The sequence below is a fragment of the Chiloscyllium punctatum genome, chromosome 15, assembly GCF_047496795.1.
Source record: "Chiloscyllium punctatum isolate Juve2018m chromosome 15, sChiPun1.3, whole genome shotgun sequence".
NCBI lineage: Eukaryota > Metazoa > Chordata > Chondrichthyes > Orectolobiformes > Hemiscylliidae > Chiloscyllium > Chiloscyllium punctatum.
In genome coordinates, this window is record NC_092753.1 from 42628312 (window position 1) to 42642179 (window position 13868).

Sequence of the window (13868 nt, forward strand, 5' to 3'; positions counted from 1 at the left end):
TTCTTGTGCAGCCCTGCATTATAGAAAAATCACACTTTAGAAATAGCACTTAGTGTTGGCGATGTAATCACATTACAGTCAATGCACATTTTAAAAGTTTGTGCTTTTGTAACAGTGTCCCCAATTCATCAATCGTATTGCAGCGAATGTGTTAACAAAACATGCATGATAGCAGAATGAGCTGTAGTTCCACAAAACGTTTTTCTCAACCAAATCTATAGCTCACCTTGAAATCTTTGCAAAAGGCAAACAAAGACAACAGCAACAACAGGGTCCTGTACTAATCTTGGCAGGTGTATTCTGAAATCGTTTCAAGAATAGCTCATCACCTCCAAATTCTTCTATCATCATTCGCTGGAATTTGTGGATGACAATTGCAAAATACCTGGAGAAGTAATGATAAAGTAGTTAAAGACATTTCTCTGACAAAATACAGTTCAATTAAATGATTTAGTATCATTCCTAGATATATAATGCTGAATGTTTTAGAATTTTTCACCATGAACTTCCTTGGTACTGACAGCATTTTCCTTAATCTTCATGCTGTTCTCCTAATGAAATTAATAATGATGGTACTACATTTGTCTTACGTTTCAAAACATCTAGTTGAAGGAAGCTTGGAAATGGACAATTTTTGAAGTTCTATTCCACTCATGAAAGGGTGCATTAGATTATAAGTACTTTGGGAGGACTGTACCTTATAATTGCAGAGTGTGTTTCTAGCACTAATACAAATTAAGAATAGAAATTAGTCACATGTGATAAGTACTAGAGAATTAAGCTAATCTTGTCACTTGAGGGATAACTCTGATTTGGCATTCCACATGACGACTTAATTCAGTGAATCAGGTTTATAAACTTTAGACCCCCATCTCTAAACCAGTTTCTATGAGCATGGTTCTCACTCATAGTATAAGGTTGTGAGATTACCCATTTCAGATTAAAGATAACTGTCATCAAATTATTCTTGACTCTGTTATTAACTAGAGGAGAAAGTGAGGACTGCAGATGCTGGAGATCAGAGCTGAAAATGTGTTGCTAGAAAAGCGCAGCAGGTCAGGCAGCATCCAAGGAGCAGGAGAATCGACGTTTCGGGCATGAGCCCTTCTTCAGGAATGAGGAAAGTGTGTCCAGCAGGCTAAGATAAAAGGCAGGGAGGAGGGACTTGGGGGAGGGGCGTTGGGAATGCGATAGGTGGAGGGAGGTTAAGGTGAGGGTGATAGGCCGGAGTGGGGGTGGCGCGGAGAGGTCAGGAAGAAGATTGCAGGTTAGGAAGGCAGCACATATCTTCGTAGGATACGTGGAACAGTCCATCTTCCGCAGCTACACTGGCACCACCCCCCACCTTTTCCTCTGCTACATTGTTGACTGTATTGGCGCTGCCTCGTGCTCCCACAAGGAGGTTGAACAGTTCATCCACTTTACCAATACCTTCCACCCCGACCTCAAATTTACCTGGACCGTCTCGGACTCCTCCCTCCCCTTCCTAGACCTTTCCATTTCTACTTCGGGCGACCAAATCCACACGGACATTTACTATAAACCGACCGACTCCCACAGCTACCTAGACTACACCTCCTCCCACTCTGCCCCCTGTAAAAATACCATCCCATATTCCCAATTCCTTCGTCTCCACCGCATCTGCTCCCAGGAGGACCAGTTCCAATACCATACAACCCAGATGGCCTCCTTCTTCAAAGACCGCAATTTCCCCCCAGACGTGATTGACAATGCCCTCCACCGCATCTCCTCCACTTCCCACTCCTCCGCCCTTGAGCCCCACCCCTCCAATTGCCACCAGGACAGAACCCCACTGGTCCTCACCTACTACCCCACCAACCTCCAGATACATCATATCATCTGTCATCATTTCTGCCATCTCCAAACAGACCCCACCACCAGGGATATATTTCCCTCCCCTCCCCTATTAGCATTCCGAAAAGACCACTCCCTCCATGACTCCCTCATCAGGTCCACACCCCCCACCAACCCAACCTCCACTCCTGGCACCTTCCCCTGCAACCGCAAGAAATGCAAAACTTGCGCCCACACCTCCCCCCTTACTTCCCTCCAAGGCCCCAAGGGATCCTTCCATATCCGCCACAAGTTCACCTGCACCTCCACCCACATCATTTACTGCATCCGCTGTACCCGATGTGGCCTTCTCTACATTGGAGAGACAGGCCGCCTACTTGCAGAACGTTTCAGAGAACACCTCTGGGACACCCGGACCAACCAACCCAACCACCCCGTGGCTCAACACTTCAACTCCTCCTCCCACTCCACCAAGGACATGCAGGTCCTTGGACTCCTCCATCGCCAGACCATAGCAACACGACGGTTGGAGGAAGAGCGTCTCATCTTCCGCCTAGGAACCCTCCAACCACAAGGGATGAACTCAGATTTCACCAGTTTCCTCATTTCCCCTCCCCCCACCTTGTCTCTGTCCCAACCCTCAAACTCAGCACCGCCTTCCTAACCTGCAATCTTCTTCCTGATCTCTCCTCCCCCACCCTCACTCCAGCCTATCACCCTCACCTTGACCTCTCTCCACCTATCGCATTTCCAACGCCCCTCCCCCAAGTCCCTTCTCCCTACCTTTTATCTTAGCCTGCTGGACACACTTTCCTCATTCCTGAAGAAGGGCTCATGCCTGAAATGTCGATTCTCCTGCTCCTTGGATGCTGCCTGACCTGCTGCGCTTTTCCAGCAACACATTTTCAGCTCTGTTATTAACTATTCTAACATAGCTCATAATGAAGAAATGAAGTAAATGGCAACTGCATTGATTCATTCCCATTCAATATTAGACATTGTAACATGATGGAGTAGCATAATTTATGGTAGCTTTTTTTTGTTTTGTACTTTTGATATCATTGGCTTTCCTTTATTTAAGGATGATATCTAATGTGTCTTTACCATGGCTCTTCAGGTAACTGAACAGGCCACTTCTCGACCCACAGAGTTTCGACTCTGTGCAGAGAAGTGCATTCCAGATTGTGAGATTTGCTACCTTATCTTTTCTTTTGGTTCCCACTCTGCCTCACCACCAAAGCATTTGTACTCAAAGCATGATGAAGCAAGATGGACAAGTTGTCACCATTTTGAAGGATGAGTAGTTAGGTCCTCACATACATTAACGTCAATGCTGCTGCACTCCAAGGAGAGTGTCAGAGAGTATCTTTGAAATGTCTGTTTTTACCTTCCCTGGAACATGAACCTTTTCAGAATTGAGAAAACAAGGCCAGGCAGAGAATACACTTTCGGTCATCTGGACCTACTGTGCAGTCCACAATTGTCCTAGTTGATTTTGCATAAGTTTTGCCTGAATGTTTGTAGAACTGACTCACAAAAAGCAGTATGTTTGACAGCCTTCCCACTGAATCTGGAGAATGCAGCTAATGCATTGCTGGGAGAATTTCAATCGCATTTTTGTGTTGCTGGAACACTGTCTGGTTCTTATTGAAACACGTGAGTGTGTTACTTTAAAACTCACATCAGAGATATGGAAACAGATGTTAGACTCTTCCATCTCCAACGGCCACAAAAAACAATTTATTTTTGTATAAAAATGAGAGATTCAGTTGAAAGGATCTGGATTTCTTGGTCTAGGCAGTAAGTGCTTTTAAGGCATTTCTACTTCCCAGAATTTAATGAAGACCATTAAAATAAAATACGACCTGGGTGTAATAGTAAACTCAAAAGGAATACTTACACTGCTGTCGTCAAATCTGTGATCATTGATGCTAGAGGAATCCACATCCCTACACAGGATGTAGATGCAATCACCTGAAACAAAAATATATAACCTTTTTTTTAATACATCAAGTCCTGCTTAACATTGTCTTAACATTGATTTACTTTAACAAAATTATTAAAGTTACCTCAACATATCCGTTCCATCACTGAGTTTTTTTTATTCAGTCATAGGATGTGGGTTTCACTGGCTGGACAGCTTTTATTGCCTGTCCCTAATTGCCCTTGAGTAGATGGGGGCAACTGCCATCTTGAACTGCTGCAGGTAGACCCACAATGCCTTTAGGGAGGGTATCCAGGACTTTGATCCAGGATTTAACTTTGTTTGCCACTTCCTGTTCTATGGCCTACAATGCACCCATTATCCTACTTTCTAGTGCTTCCACTCCAGCCCTTGGTCTTGAGGTTTCATTTCCTCCTGGGTTCCAATTTCTATTTGTACTTTTGAAATCCTCGGTGTATTGTGCAGCCACTGGAGACTTCAACTGCTCATCCCTGGCAATTCTGTGTTTCCTTTCATTTTCCCTGCCATTGCATGGACCTTCGTGTAAAGTAGCAGATTCCAGAACTGCAAGTCAATGTGTCACACACTGACCCTCAGAAAGGATATGCAGCTTAGGGGGACATTCCAACATGTCTCTAGGTTTTTACCTTAAACAGCCCATGTTCCTACTCTGGTTCCCACATCTACCCTGCCCCAGTCCCTCTTCTCCCTGGCTCTTCTTCCTGCTCTGTCTTCTTATCTCAGACCTGGCGTTTCTTCTTTCACTGCACACATTCTGAAATCACATGGATGACCTGGGCTCCATCTGGTGGCAGAAGTTGGTGTGTGCCAGTAGTCCTGGGTCTTCACTTGCTACCCGCACCAACTAATCTTTGCCATTAGGTGGAGCCTAATTAATCTAAATGAGCTGTACTGTAGATGAGCATTTGAAGTCACAGAGATGTACAGCACAGAAACAGATACTTCAGTCGAACTCGTCCACATCTACCAGATATCCCAGATAAAGCTAGTCCTATTTGTCAGTATTTGGCCCACATCCCTCTTAAACCCTTCCTATTTATATACACATCCGAATGCCTTTAAAATACTGTAATTGTACCAGCTGCCGCCACTTCCTGTGGCAGCTCATTCCATACACGTACCAGTCTTAGTGTGAAAAAGTTGCATCTTAGGTCACTTTTAAGTCTTTCCGCTCTCACCTTAAACCTATGCCCTCTAGTTTTTGATTTCCCCACCCCGGCAAAAGACCTTGGCTATTCACTCTATCCATGACCCCCACGATTTTATAAATCTCTACAAGGTTACCCCTCAGCCTCCAACTCTCCAGGGAAAACAGCTCCAGCCTATTCAGCCTCTCCCTATAGCTCAAACCTTCCAACCCTGCCAACATCTTTGTAAGTTTCTGTTAAACATTTTACAATGTATGTTGAGTGGTTTACGTGTCTTTTATATTTTGTGATGTATCATGTTTTAGAAGTTATTTTAGCTAGGAAAGTGTGGCACGGCATATTCATGCTTTTATATTTCAACTTGCACATTGATTTCTCCAGATACAAAATGTTCAAAGAAACCTAGCTCTGGCTTTACCATTTATTCCTAATGGAACCCATTATTCACTGAAAGTTGTATCACTTAAGGTCATGATTATCAGATACACAATCAAACATTTACAATGACATTATGTACTTTAAAAGTTAACATTCCTTAATGTTGTGAAAAAGAATTTCTAAATTGTCTGTTGAAAATTAATTCCTGAATTGATATTTGTGGGATGAAAATGTCTAATGGCATATGATGTGCAGTGATTTTAGTTGTTTCATTAGGTTTTAGATAGCTTATACATTTACTTTAACATTTAGGAATTTAGCTGTTAGTCAGAATATGTTTCTTTTTCTTTGTTATAGCTTCCTTTTTCCAGTTACTTAAAGTGCTACATTGAGCTGTTCTTTGAAGGACATGACAGGAGAAGAGCCCTGAAATTACACCAAATAATTATAAATAATTCAAACAATCAACACATTTTTTTGTTTTACTTAAAAGACATGCATTAATACATCACTGAAATGTGTGGGGAAGAGAGGGATATCAGATAAAACACAAAATGCTGGCATTCCTTAAAAAATAGCCCTGTAGTTTTTAAGCAGAGTTCCAAACTAAATTATACAATTTATATGGTCAGGTGACTGATCAATTTCAAACCTCTTGGGTGAAATCAGAGAGTTTAATAAGTTGAAAGGGAAATTATGAAATCTTATGAAAAATTGAAGATGATTTCTGAAAAGAAGGAAAACGTATAGTTTGTAAGGTTTTGCAAATGTACTTACAGGTGCAGCCCCGCTCACCCACATAATAGTTGTTCTCCTGTTTGTGGCAGGGACTTTTCTTAACAGGTAGATAATTTCCTCAAAATACACAAGATTTGCAATTACAACCATTAGAGTGAGAACAGTGTATAAGATGATAGCAGGCAAACTTAAATCTGTAGAAATAAATAATATTAGTTATTTAAATGAGCTCTCTCCATTGTCACTTTCACAAACAATTTTACAAATGTATTAATAACACTCATTTGCATTTGTGCTCAAGAAAATATTAATGTCAAGGGGCTGGCTTGGGGTGAGATAGTGATACGGAAACAATCAGGAGGTATGGACAAATGGAAAAAAAATCAAGAGCTTTCTGAGTGTCCTATGTTCTGTAATGCTGCATTTTGGTGACTCAATTTTTCCAAAGAGAATCCTGCACTTCTCAGGGGGCTGATTCTTCTAGGGAAGGTGCCACCTGCATAAGAAGGACAGGTTGCACCTAAACTAGAGAGGCACCAATATCCTGACCAGGAGGTTTGATAGTGCCATTTGGGAGAAGTTAAAATGGGTGGAGTGGTGGGAACCAGAGCAGCAAGTAAGTAGAGGGACTGGGGAAGAGCTTGAGACTAAAGACTAAGAAGAAGCACTGTCTGGGAGAGGTTACTGAGCTTAGCAGAACTGAAGGCTTGGACTACATTTACTTCAATGCCAAGAAACATAACATGTAAGACGGATGAATTTAGAGCCTGAATTAATGCATGCAATTATGATGTTGATGCTATCCCAGAGATATGGTTGAAAGAAGTCAGGATTGGTAGCTTAACGCTCCAGGATATTGATATTTTAGATAAGACTGAAATATCTCCTAAGAGGTCGGTATCCCATTACCAAATCACCCTTAATTTACACATGGAAAATGGTTCAGCTCCCTCAGCTCCAATCAGGGAACTCACTATGAGGAACACCTGGCTGACCTCTTTACATTCACTATAGAGACAGAGGGAAAGCAAAAACGGTGGACTGGATGGGGTGGGGGGTGGGTGGGAGAGATGGTGATGTTGCATATTACAGGGAGCATTAGGGAGCATGTCACAGCTGTATTGAGGGAGGATACCCTGGAGGATCTTGCAGCAAGATATTATGGGTAGAGCTCAGGAATAGGAAGAATGCAGTCACAATGCTGGGATTGCATTACAGACCTCCCAGCTATCAGCAGGAGATAGAGGAAGAAATATGTAGTCAGATTCTGGAAAGATGTTGGAATAACAGTGTTGGTGTAGTGGGTGAGTTTAATTTCTCCCTTCGTGCTGGGGGATTGTGTGGGGAGCACTTTGTTAGGTGTATTCAGGAGAGCTTTTTGAAACGGTATGTGGACAATCCAATGAGGGAGGGGGCCATACTAGACCTGATGTTGGGAACTTAGCTCTGCCAGGTAATAAAGGTTCAGTGGGGAGCATTGTGGGAATAGTGACCACAATTCCATAAGTTTTCAGATACTTATGAATAAGGACAAGTGTAGAGCTCGATGGAGATGTTAAATTGGGAGAAGGCCAACCATAACTGAATTACATAAGAATTGGAGAATGTGGGTTAGGAGTGACTGTTTCAGGATAAAGCCACAACTGACATGTGGGAATCTTTTAAAAACCAGTTGATCAGAGTGCAGGACATGCATGTTCCTGTGAAAATGAAGGACAGGAATAGCAGGATTTGGGAACCTTGGATGACAGGGAAAATTATCAGCTTCGTCAGAAGAAAGGTCGAGGCAACTAAAAACAGACAAAGTCCTTGTAGAATATAAGGAAAGTAAGAAGGAACTCAAAAGGGGAATTAGGAGGGCTAAATGGGGCTATGAAATGTCCTTGGCCAACAGGGTTAAGGAGAATCCCAAGGCATTTTCACCATATATTGGAGCAAGACGGTAGCTAGGCAAAGAGTAGGCCCACTCAAAGATAGAGGCGAGCAGCTATGTATGGACCCAGAAAGAGTGAGCAAGATTCTTAATAAGTACTTTACATTGGTATTCACCAATGAGAGATGTTGAGGTTAAGGAAACGTATGTGAATATTCTCAGGCAAGTCAACATAACGAAGGAGGGAGTATTGGGTGTCTTGAAATACATTAAGCTAGACAAAGTCCCCAGGTCCAAATGGGATCTATCCCAGGATTACTGTGGGAGGCAAGGGAGGAAGTAGCTGGGGTCTTAACAGATATCTTTGCATACTGTTTGGCCTCAGGTGAGGTTCCAGAGGACTGGAAATGGCCAATGTGGTTTCTTTGTTTAAGAAGGGAAACAAAGATAATTCTGGGTAATTTTAGGCCACTGAGCCTGATGTCAGTGGTTGGGGAGCTGTTGGAAAAGATACTGTGAAACAGGATTTATTTACATTTTGAAGCAAATGGACTTGTTAGGGATAGTCAGCATGGGTTTGGGTGGGGATGGTCATGTCTCACCAACTTGATTGAGTTTTTTGAGGAGGTGACAAGAATAATTGATGACAGAAGGACAGTGGATGTTGTCTACATGGAATTTAGTAAGGCTTTTAAGAATGTACCTTATAGCAGGCTGGTAGGATCTGAGGACAGCCAGCAAGATGGACACAAAACAGGGTTGGTCATGGAAGACAGAGAGTAGCAGCTTTTCACAAGGAAGATCACTAACTAGTGGTATTTCACAGGGATCAGTGCTGGGACCTTTATTGTCTGTTTTATATATATATATATATATAAGTGATCTGGAGGAAAATCTATGTGGTCTGATAGTAAGTTTGCAAATGACACCAAAATTGGCAGAATTGCAGGTAATGAGGAGGATTGTCAAAGGATACAGTGAGATATAGACAGATTGCACATTTGGGCAGAGAAATACAGGTGGAGTTTAATCCAGACAAATGTGAAGTGATGCATTTTGGAAGATCATATTCAGGTGTGAATTATACAATAAATGGCAGAATCCTGAGGAGCACTGACATACAGAGGGATCTGGGTGTATAGGTCCACAGATCCCTGAAGTTGACAACTCAGGTGGATAAAGTGGTTAAGAAGGCACATAGCATGCTTGTCTTCATCAGCTGGGCATTGAATACAAAAGTTGGCAAGATGTGTCACAGTGGTAGAAAACTTTAGTTAGGTCACATTTGAAATATTATGTGTAGTTCTGCCACCACATTGCCAGAAGGGCATGATGCATTGAAGAGAGTGCAGAGAAGGTTTACCAGGATGTTGTCTGATCTGGAGGGTTTAGGTATGAGAAGAGGTTGGATTAACTAGAAAGATGGAGGCTGAAGGGTGACCTGATAGAAGTCTACAAGATTATGAGGGGCATAAATGGAGTGGATAGTCAGAAGCTTTTTCCCAGGGTGGAAAGGTCAATCTCAAGAGGGCACAGGTTCAAGGTCGGGGAGGGACATTTAGAGAAGCGCAGGGATAATTTTTCACACAGAGAGTAATGGGTGCCTGGAATGGACTGCCAGAACAGGTGGTAGAAGCAGGCATGTTTAAGGCTTATCTTGATAGACATATGAACAGAAGGCGAACAGAGAAATAAAAACCATTTATGGGCAAGTTTGACAACATCCTTCTGATGAGAAGGAGACCAGAATTGCACGCAATATTCCAAAAGTGACCGAACCAATGTACTGTACAGCTGCAACATGACATCCGAACTCTTATACTCAATACTGTGACCAATAAAGAAAAGCATACCAAATGCTCTCTTCACTATCCTATCTACCTGTGACTCTACTTGTTTGTGATTACAAGATTTTATCATCAAATATTTAGCAAAATAAAACATTTTGAAAACCGAACAATAACTACAAAGCAATCATCACTGCACTCATTATATGAGCCTTTTCAGATCAGCTGAATGTTGCGCAATTGCATATATGATTTTCTTCCCCTCCAATGAAATTGAGAAGGGTGGATCCTTCTATTAATTTATTGTTAATGGAAAACATTTCCCGTGATGCTGTGTAATTGCTGGCAACAATTATGTTGACACAGTATTGCTATTTTCGGGATGTAGTTGAAATATTTTTAATAAAACGTAGCCTGCCAAGAAACCCGCTTAGCATTATTTTGGAAAGCGACCAAAGTAAGGAGCTGATCAGTGATTCCATTATATGTGAGACTCAGAACTGTAGGATTGCATAAGGAAGGACTGTGAATGCATATTGAAACACTTTCTACCTACCAACGCTTTAAATGGAGATTTTCACTCTTAGTACAATTTGCTTTGTTTATTTTCAAAGCAAATCTTTTCTTCACTTCTTCAGATTTTTTTTTCATATGTTTGCTTTCTTAACTAAAAAACTATGAGCTGCTCCAAAGACGTCAGCAGTTTGTTTCAAGGTTAGAAATTTGGGAAACCATTGCTGCAAGCAGCCTTTATTTAACAGTTACTGAAAAGTTACTTATGAACATATTTTTGTTTATTTTACGATGGAGCAAAAACTTTGGCAACAATTGTAAATTTGCATCAATAATCAGGTGTGATGACCAAGCTGGACTCAAAATTTGCTTTCCTCACGCTTCCCCTCTTAAGGAATAATTAGAAGGACTTGCAGGTCAGTTGCCAAGCTGGTGAAACACATCATGAACACTGCTTTCATGGTCATTGGAGAGTGGGATATGAAAATGATGGCACACTGCCCACTAAGTCACAAGGCCCCAGGCCCAAAAGGAAGCAAAACAAAATTGTATCGTCCAGCAGGTTGCAGGACAGTTAATATGCCGAACGAAATCATTGAAATGTCAGTTGGAAATGTATTTGCTCGTTATATCATTGAATTAGCTGCAAGTTACAATACTGACAGCAGAGAAGTTTAGCACTTGTATAAACTGGAACAGTATATGGTCTGCAAATGCTGTGACCAGCAAATTAAGGAGTTATCCACATCAACAAATCTGAAAAGGACGGAATAGAAAGAGTTGCACATGAATGGGTGAAAACTAGATCAGAGAATGGTATTACTGCTGCAAGACTGGATGGATTTCCGTGTGTCTAATCGAGTAAAGTTCAGTAACAGCTCGATTACAGCTTCTCACCACATCAGCTCCGACAACTCAGGAGAGCAGAGCAGCAACTTCGAGCAAAAGGCCGGAAAGTTAGCAGTGACAGGGGCTGGGAGAAGCCGCAGCCCCGCTCCTCAGACCGAGTGCCTCCTGAGGAAGGGAGTGTTCCCTGAGGCTGGGGAGGCACCGGGACTCTGGCCCTTTTCATCCACCTCCCCAACCCCCTGAACTGGAGCTGGGGCTGTCCCCGGGCTCTTTGTTGCTCTGCGCGACTCCCTAGGCTCCTTTTCCATTGACCAGTTTGAGTTCAGCTGCTCAGGTTGAGAACACACACACACTTTCTCACACCCACAACCCCCACCCCAGACAGACACACACACACACACACACAGACAAAGACCCACATGCACACATATATTTTGTGGGGTGAATTTGTACTTGCAGAGTTACATTGCACTTTGCTCAAAAACTGCAAACATTCATGTCGAACTCTGAGCTCAAAAACTGCATGAATCTATGTAAAATTCTGTTATCTCACTTTTTAGATTAGAATCAATCTAAACATCAGGTCATAGACAGAGAACACAGGGGGCCAACACCTTCAACATATTGTCTAGCTATCACCATTGTTAACAGCTAACCCGAGAATGCAACTTAAAAAAAAAGGTTTTGTGATTTACACATGAAAGAAGTGAAACTATCACTGTATTCTAACAGGTGAAAAGCTTAAGAGACAATCAATTTTTCAATGTATAATTTCAGTTACATCACACTGCAAATTTTTGCTTTAAACGATCGAGCCCTCTACTATCCCCTGATGAAGGAGCGTCGCTCCGAAAGCTAGTGTGCTTCCAATTAAACCTGTTGGACTATAACCTGGTGTTGTGTGATTTTTAACCAGGTTGAGAACTGCAGGATTTGAGCAGCATCTTCACCCTCCTGGTATCGAGTGGCTGATTCACAAAACACCGCTCCCCACTGAGTAGACCGACAAGAGTTGGACAGAAGCCAACTTGCTTACTTACTCTTTAAAATATCCACGGCCCTGGGTGGGCTGGAGCCGCAATAAATTTCCAGGCTCTGGTTTGCTTCGTCAGACATTTCTCCAAGACACACACACTCTCACAGGAACTGTTTGTGAGGAGTCAGCAGTGAGACTGAGAGCAGGCTCAGCACCGTTGTCCAAATCAGGCTGGCGAGTGCTGCACAATGTGGGGCTGTTCCTTCTCTCCACACACCTTCACCCATTCTCACTCCCACACGTCCATCAATACATAAACATCAATAATCAAAGCCGTAAAGTAATTTAGAGATTACAAACTATTGAAACCGAAATGTCAACTCCACTTTTGCTGGCAGCTCACGGGGAAATAGATGGGTCAGCCGCCATAAAATGATTCCAATGCAATGGCCATTATCTCTTAACTTTCCGATCCACATTACGGGAACAGATTGTCTGTTGATTTGGAGTCATACAGTCATAGAGATGGAAATTCATGTGGCTCTGCCTAATAATGTTACTGCATCTGCAGTCATTGTTTTTACCTGATAATGTTACAACTTTATAACCAAAATTCAATAATAATTTTCTAATTATAATCAGATTTTTTTATTCAGTAGCTGACTGAATTCATTGAGCATGACCAACTAATTTACGAATACACAAAATGACAACAGAGTGAATGAGAATGAAGTGCAGAGGGCAGGAAGGATTAGTGGTATGAGAGGATGAGGTAAGTGTGAGCACTTGACTGGATATCACGCATGTGTTGCTGAAACTTGAGGATATGAGGCTTTGTGAGGTGTGTATGCAGAAGCAGAGTTAGAGTGAATGATTGCCCCGTAGGTGGGAGGCAGAGGATAGAAAATAGCGCCATTCATCCTTGAGGAGCTCAGGAGATTTTTGGCTTTGCTCTGGTACTGTTTACCATCCTTTTTGTGAGGTCCAACAGGACTGACATGCACTGCCAACAGCGCTCAGGCTTGATGCCTGTGATGTGACTGTCTTGTGATTTTATTCAGCGGGATGTGACATCTTTTTGTGACTCCATCCAGCAATATCACCTCGGGATGTGCTTTATGAAGTGGGGAGCCAATACAGGCTTTTTAAAAACTGACATCTCTTGTGTTGTAGAAGTGACCACTAGAAAGACATACCTGCAGACAGCAAGGTCTGCAGATGGTGGAGATCAGAGTTGAGAGTGTGGTGCTGGAAAAGCACAGCAGGTCAGGCAGCATCCGAGGAGCAGGAAAATCGACGTTTCCGGCCGGAGCCCTTCATCCAAAGTCATACCTTCCAGAATTAGTGTGGTGGCCAACTAACCTTTAATTATGGTGCCAGACCATTCGGACATGGAGGTCCCACCCACCTGTGATCCTACCACATGATTCGTCCTGTAATTTGCTCAACTTTTCACTTGCATAGACAGAGAAGTGTGTGATTGTAGGCAGCAACATGCCTCAGTCATCAGCACATATGATACTATCCAACAAGACTGATGCTATGTTTAATTTCAAAAGGGTATAATCTACTCAATGAGATGAATAGCCTTCTCCTGTGCTGTAACAGTTCTACGATTCTAAAAAAAATTCCTGTAGCTTTTCAGCCCTGATCAAATAGCTGAAATACTGACAGTTTCTTTCTTTTCTGGATATTGGCTAGCTCAGTTGGCTGGATGGCTTGTTTGAGATTCAGAGTAACACCAACAGTGGGGGTTCAATTCCCAGATTGGCTGAGGTTATCATAAAGGACTCACCTTGTCAACTTCTCCCCTCTCCTGAGGCAT

The 13868-nt window shown here is 42.4% G+C and overlaps 1 protein-coding gene across 1 annotated transcript in view; it reads right to left on the minus strand.

The window, feature by feature from the left end:
• The window catches only part of LOC140486215 (organic solute transporter subunit alpha-like), a 32456-nt gene extending 20228 nt beyond the window's left edge, over positions 1-12228 (minus strand). Inside the window, exons 1-4 of the mRNA XM_072585042.1 lie at positions 12108-12228; positions 6085-6239; positions 3716-3789; positions 227-385 (exon numbers count right to left, since the gene is read on the minus strand). Of these exons, the coding sequence (XP_072441143.1) occupies positions 227-385; positions 3716-3789; positions 6085-6239; positions 12108-12183 (464 nt within the window). The 5' untranslated portion in view covers positions 12184-12228. The remainder of the gene's footprint in view (positions 1-226; positions 386-3715; positions 3790-6084; positions 6240-12107) is intronic.
• Positions 12229-13868: the final 1640 nt, after the last annotated feature.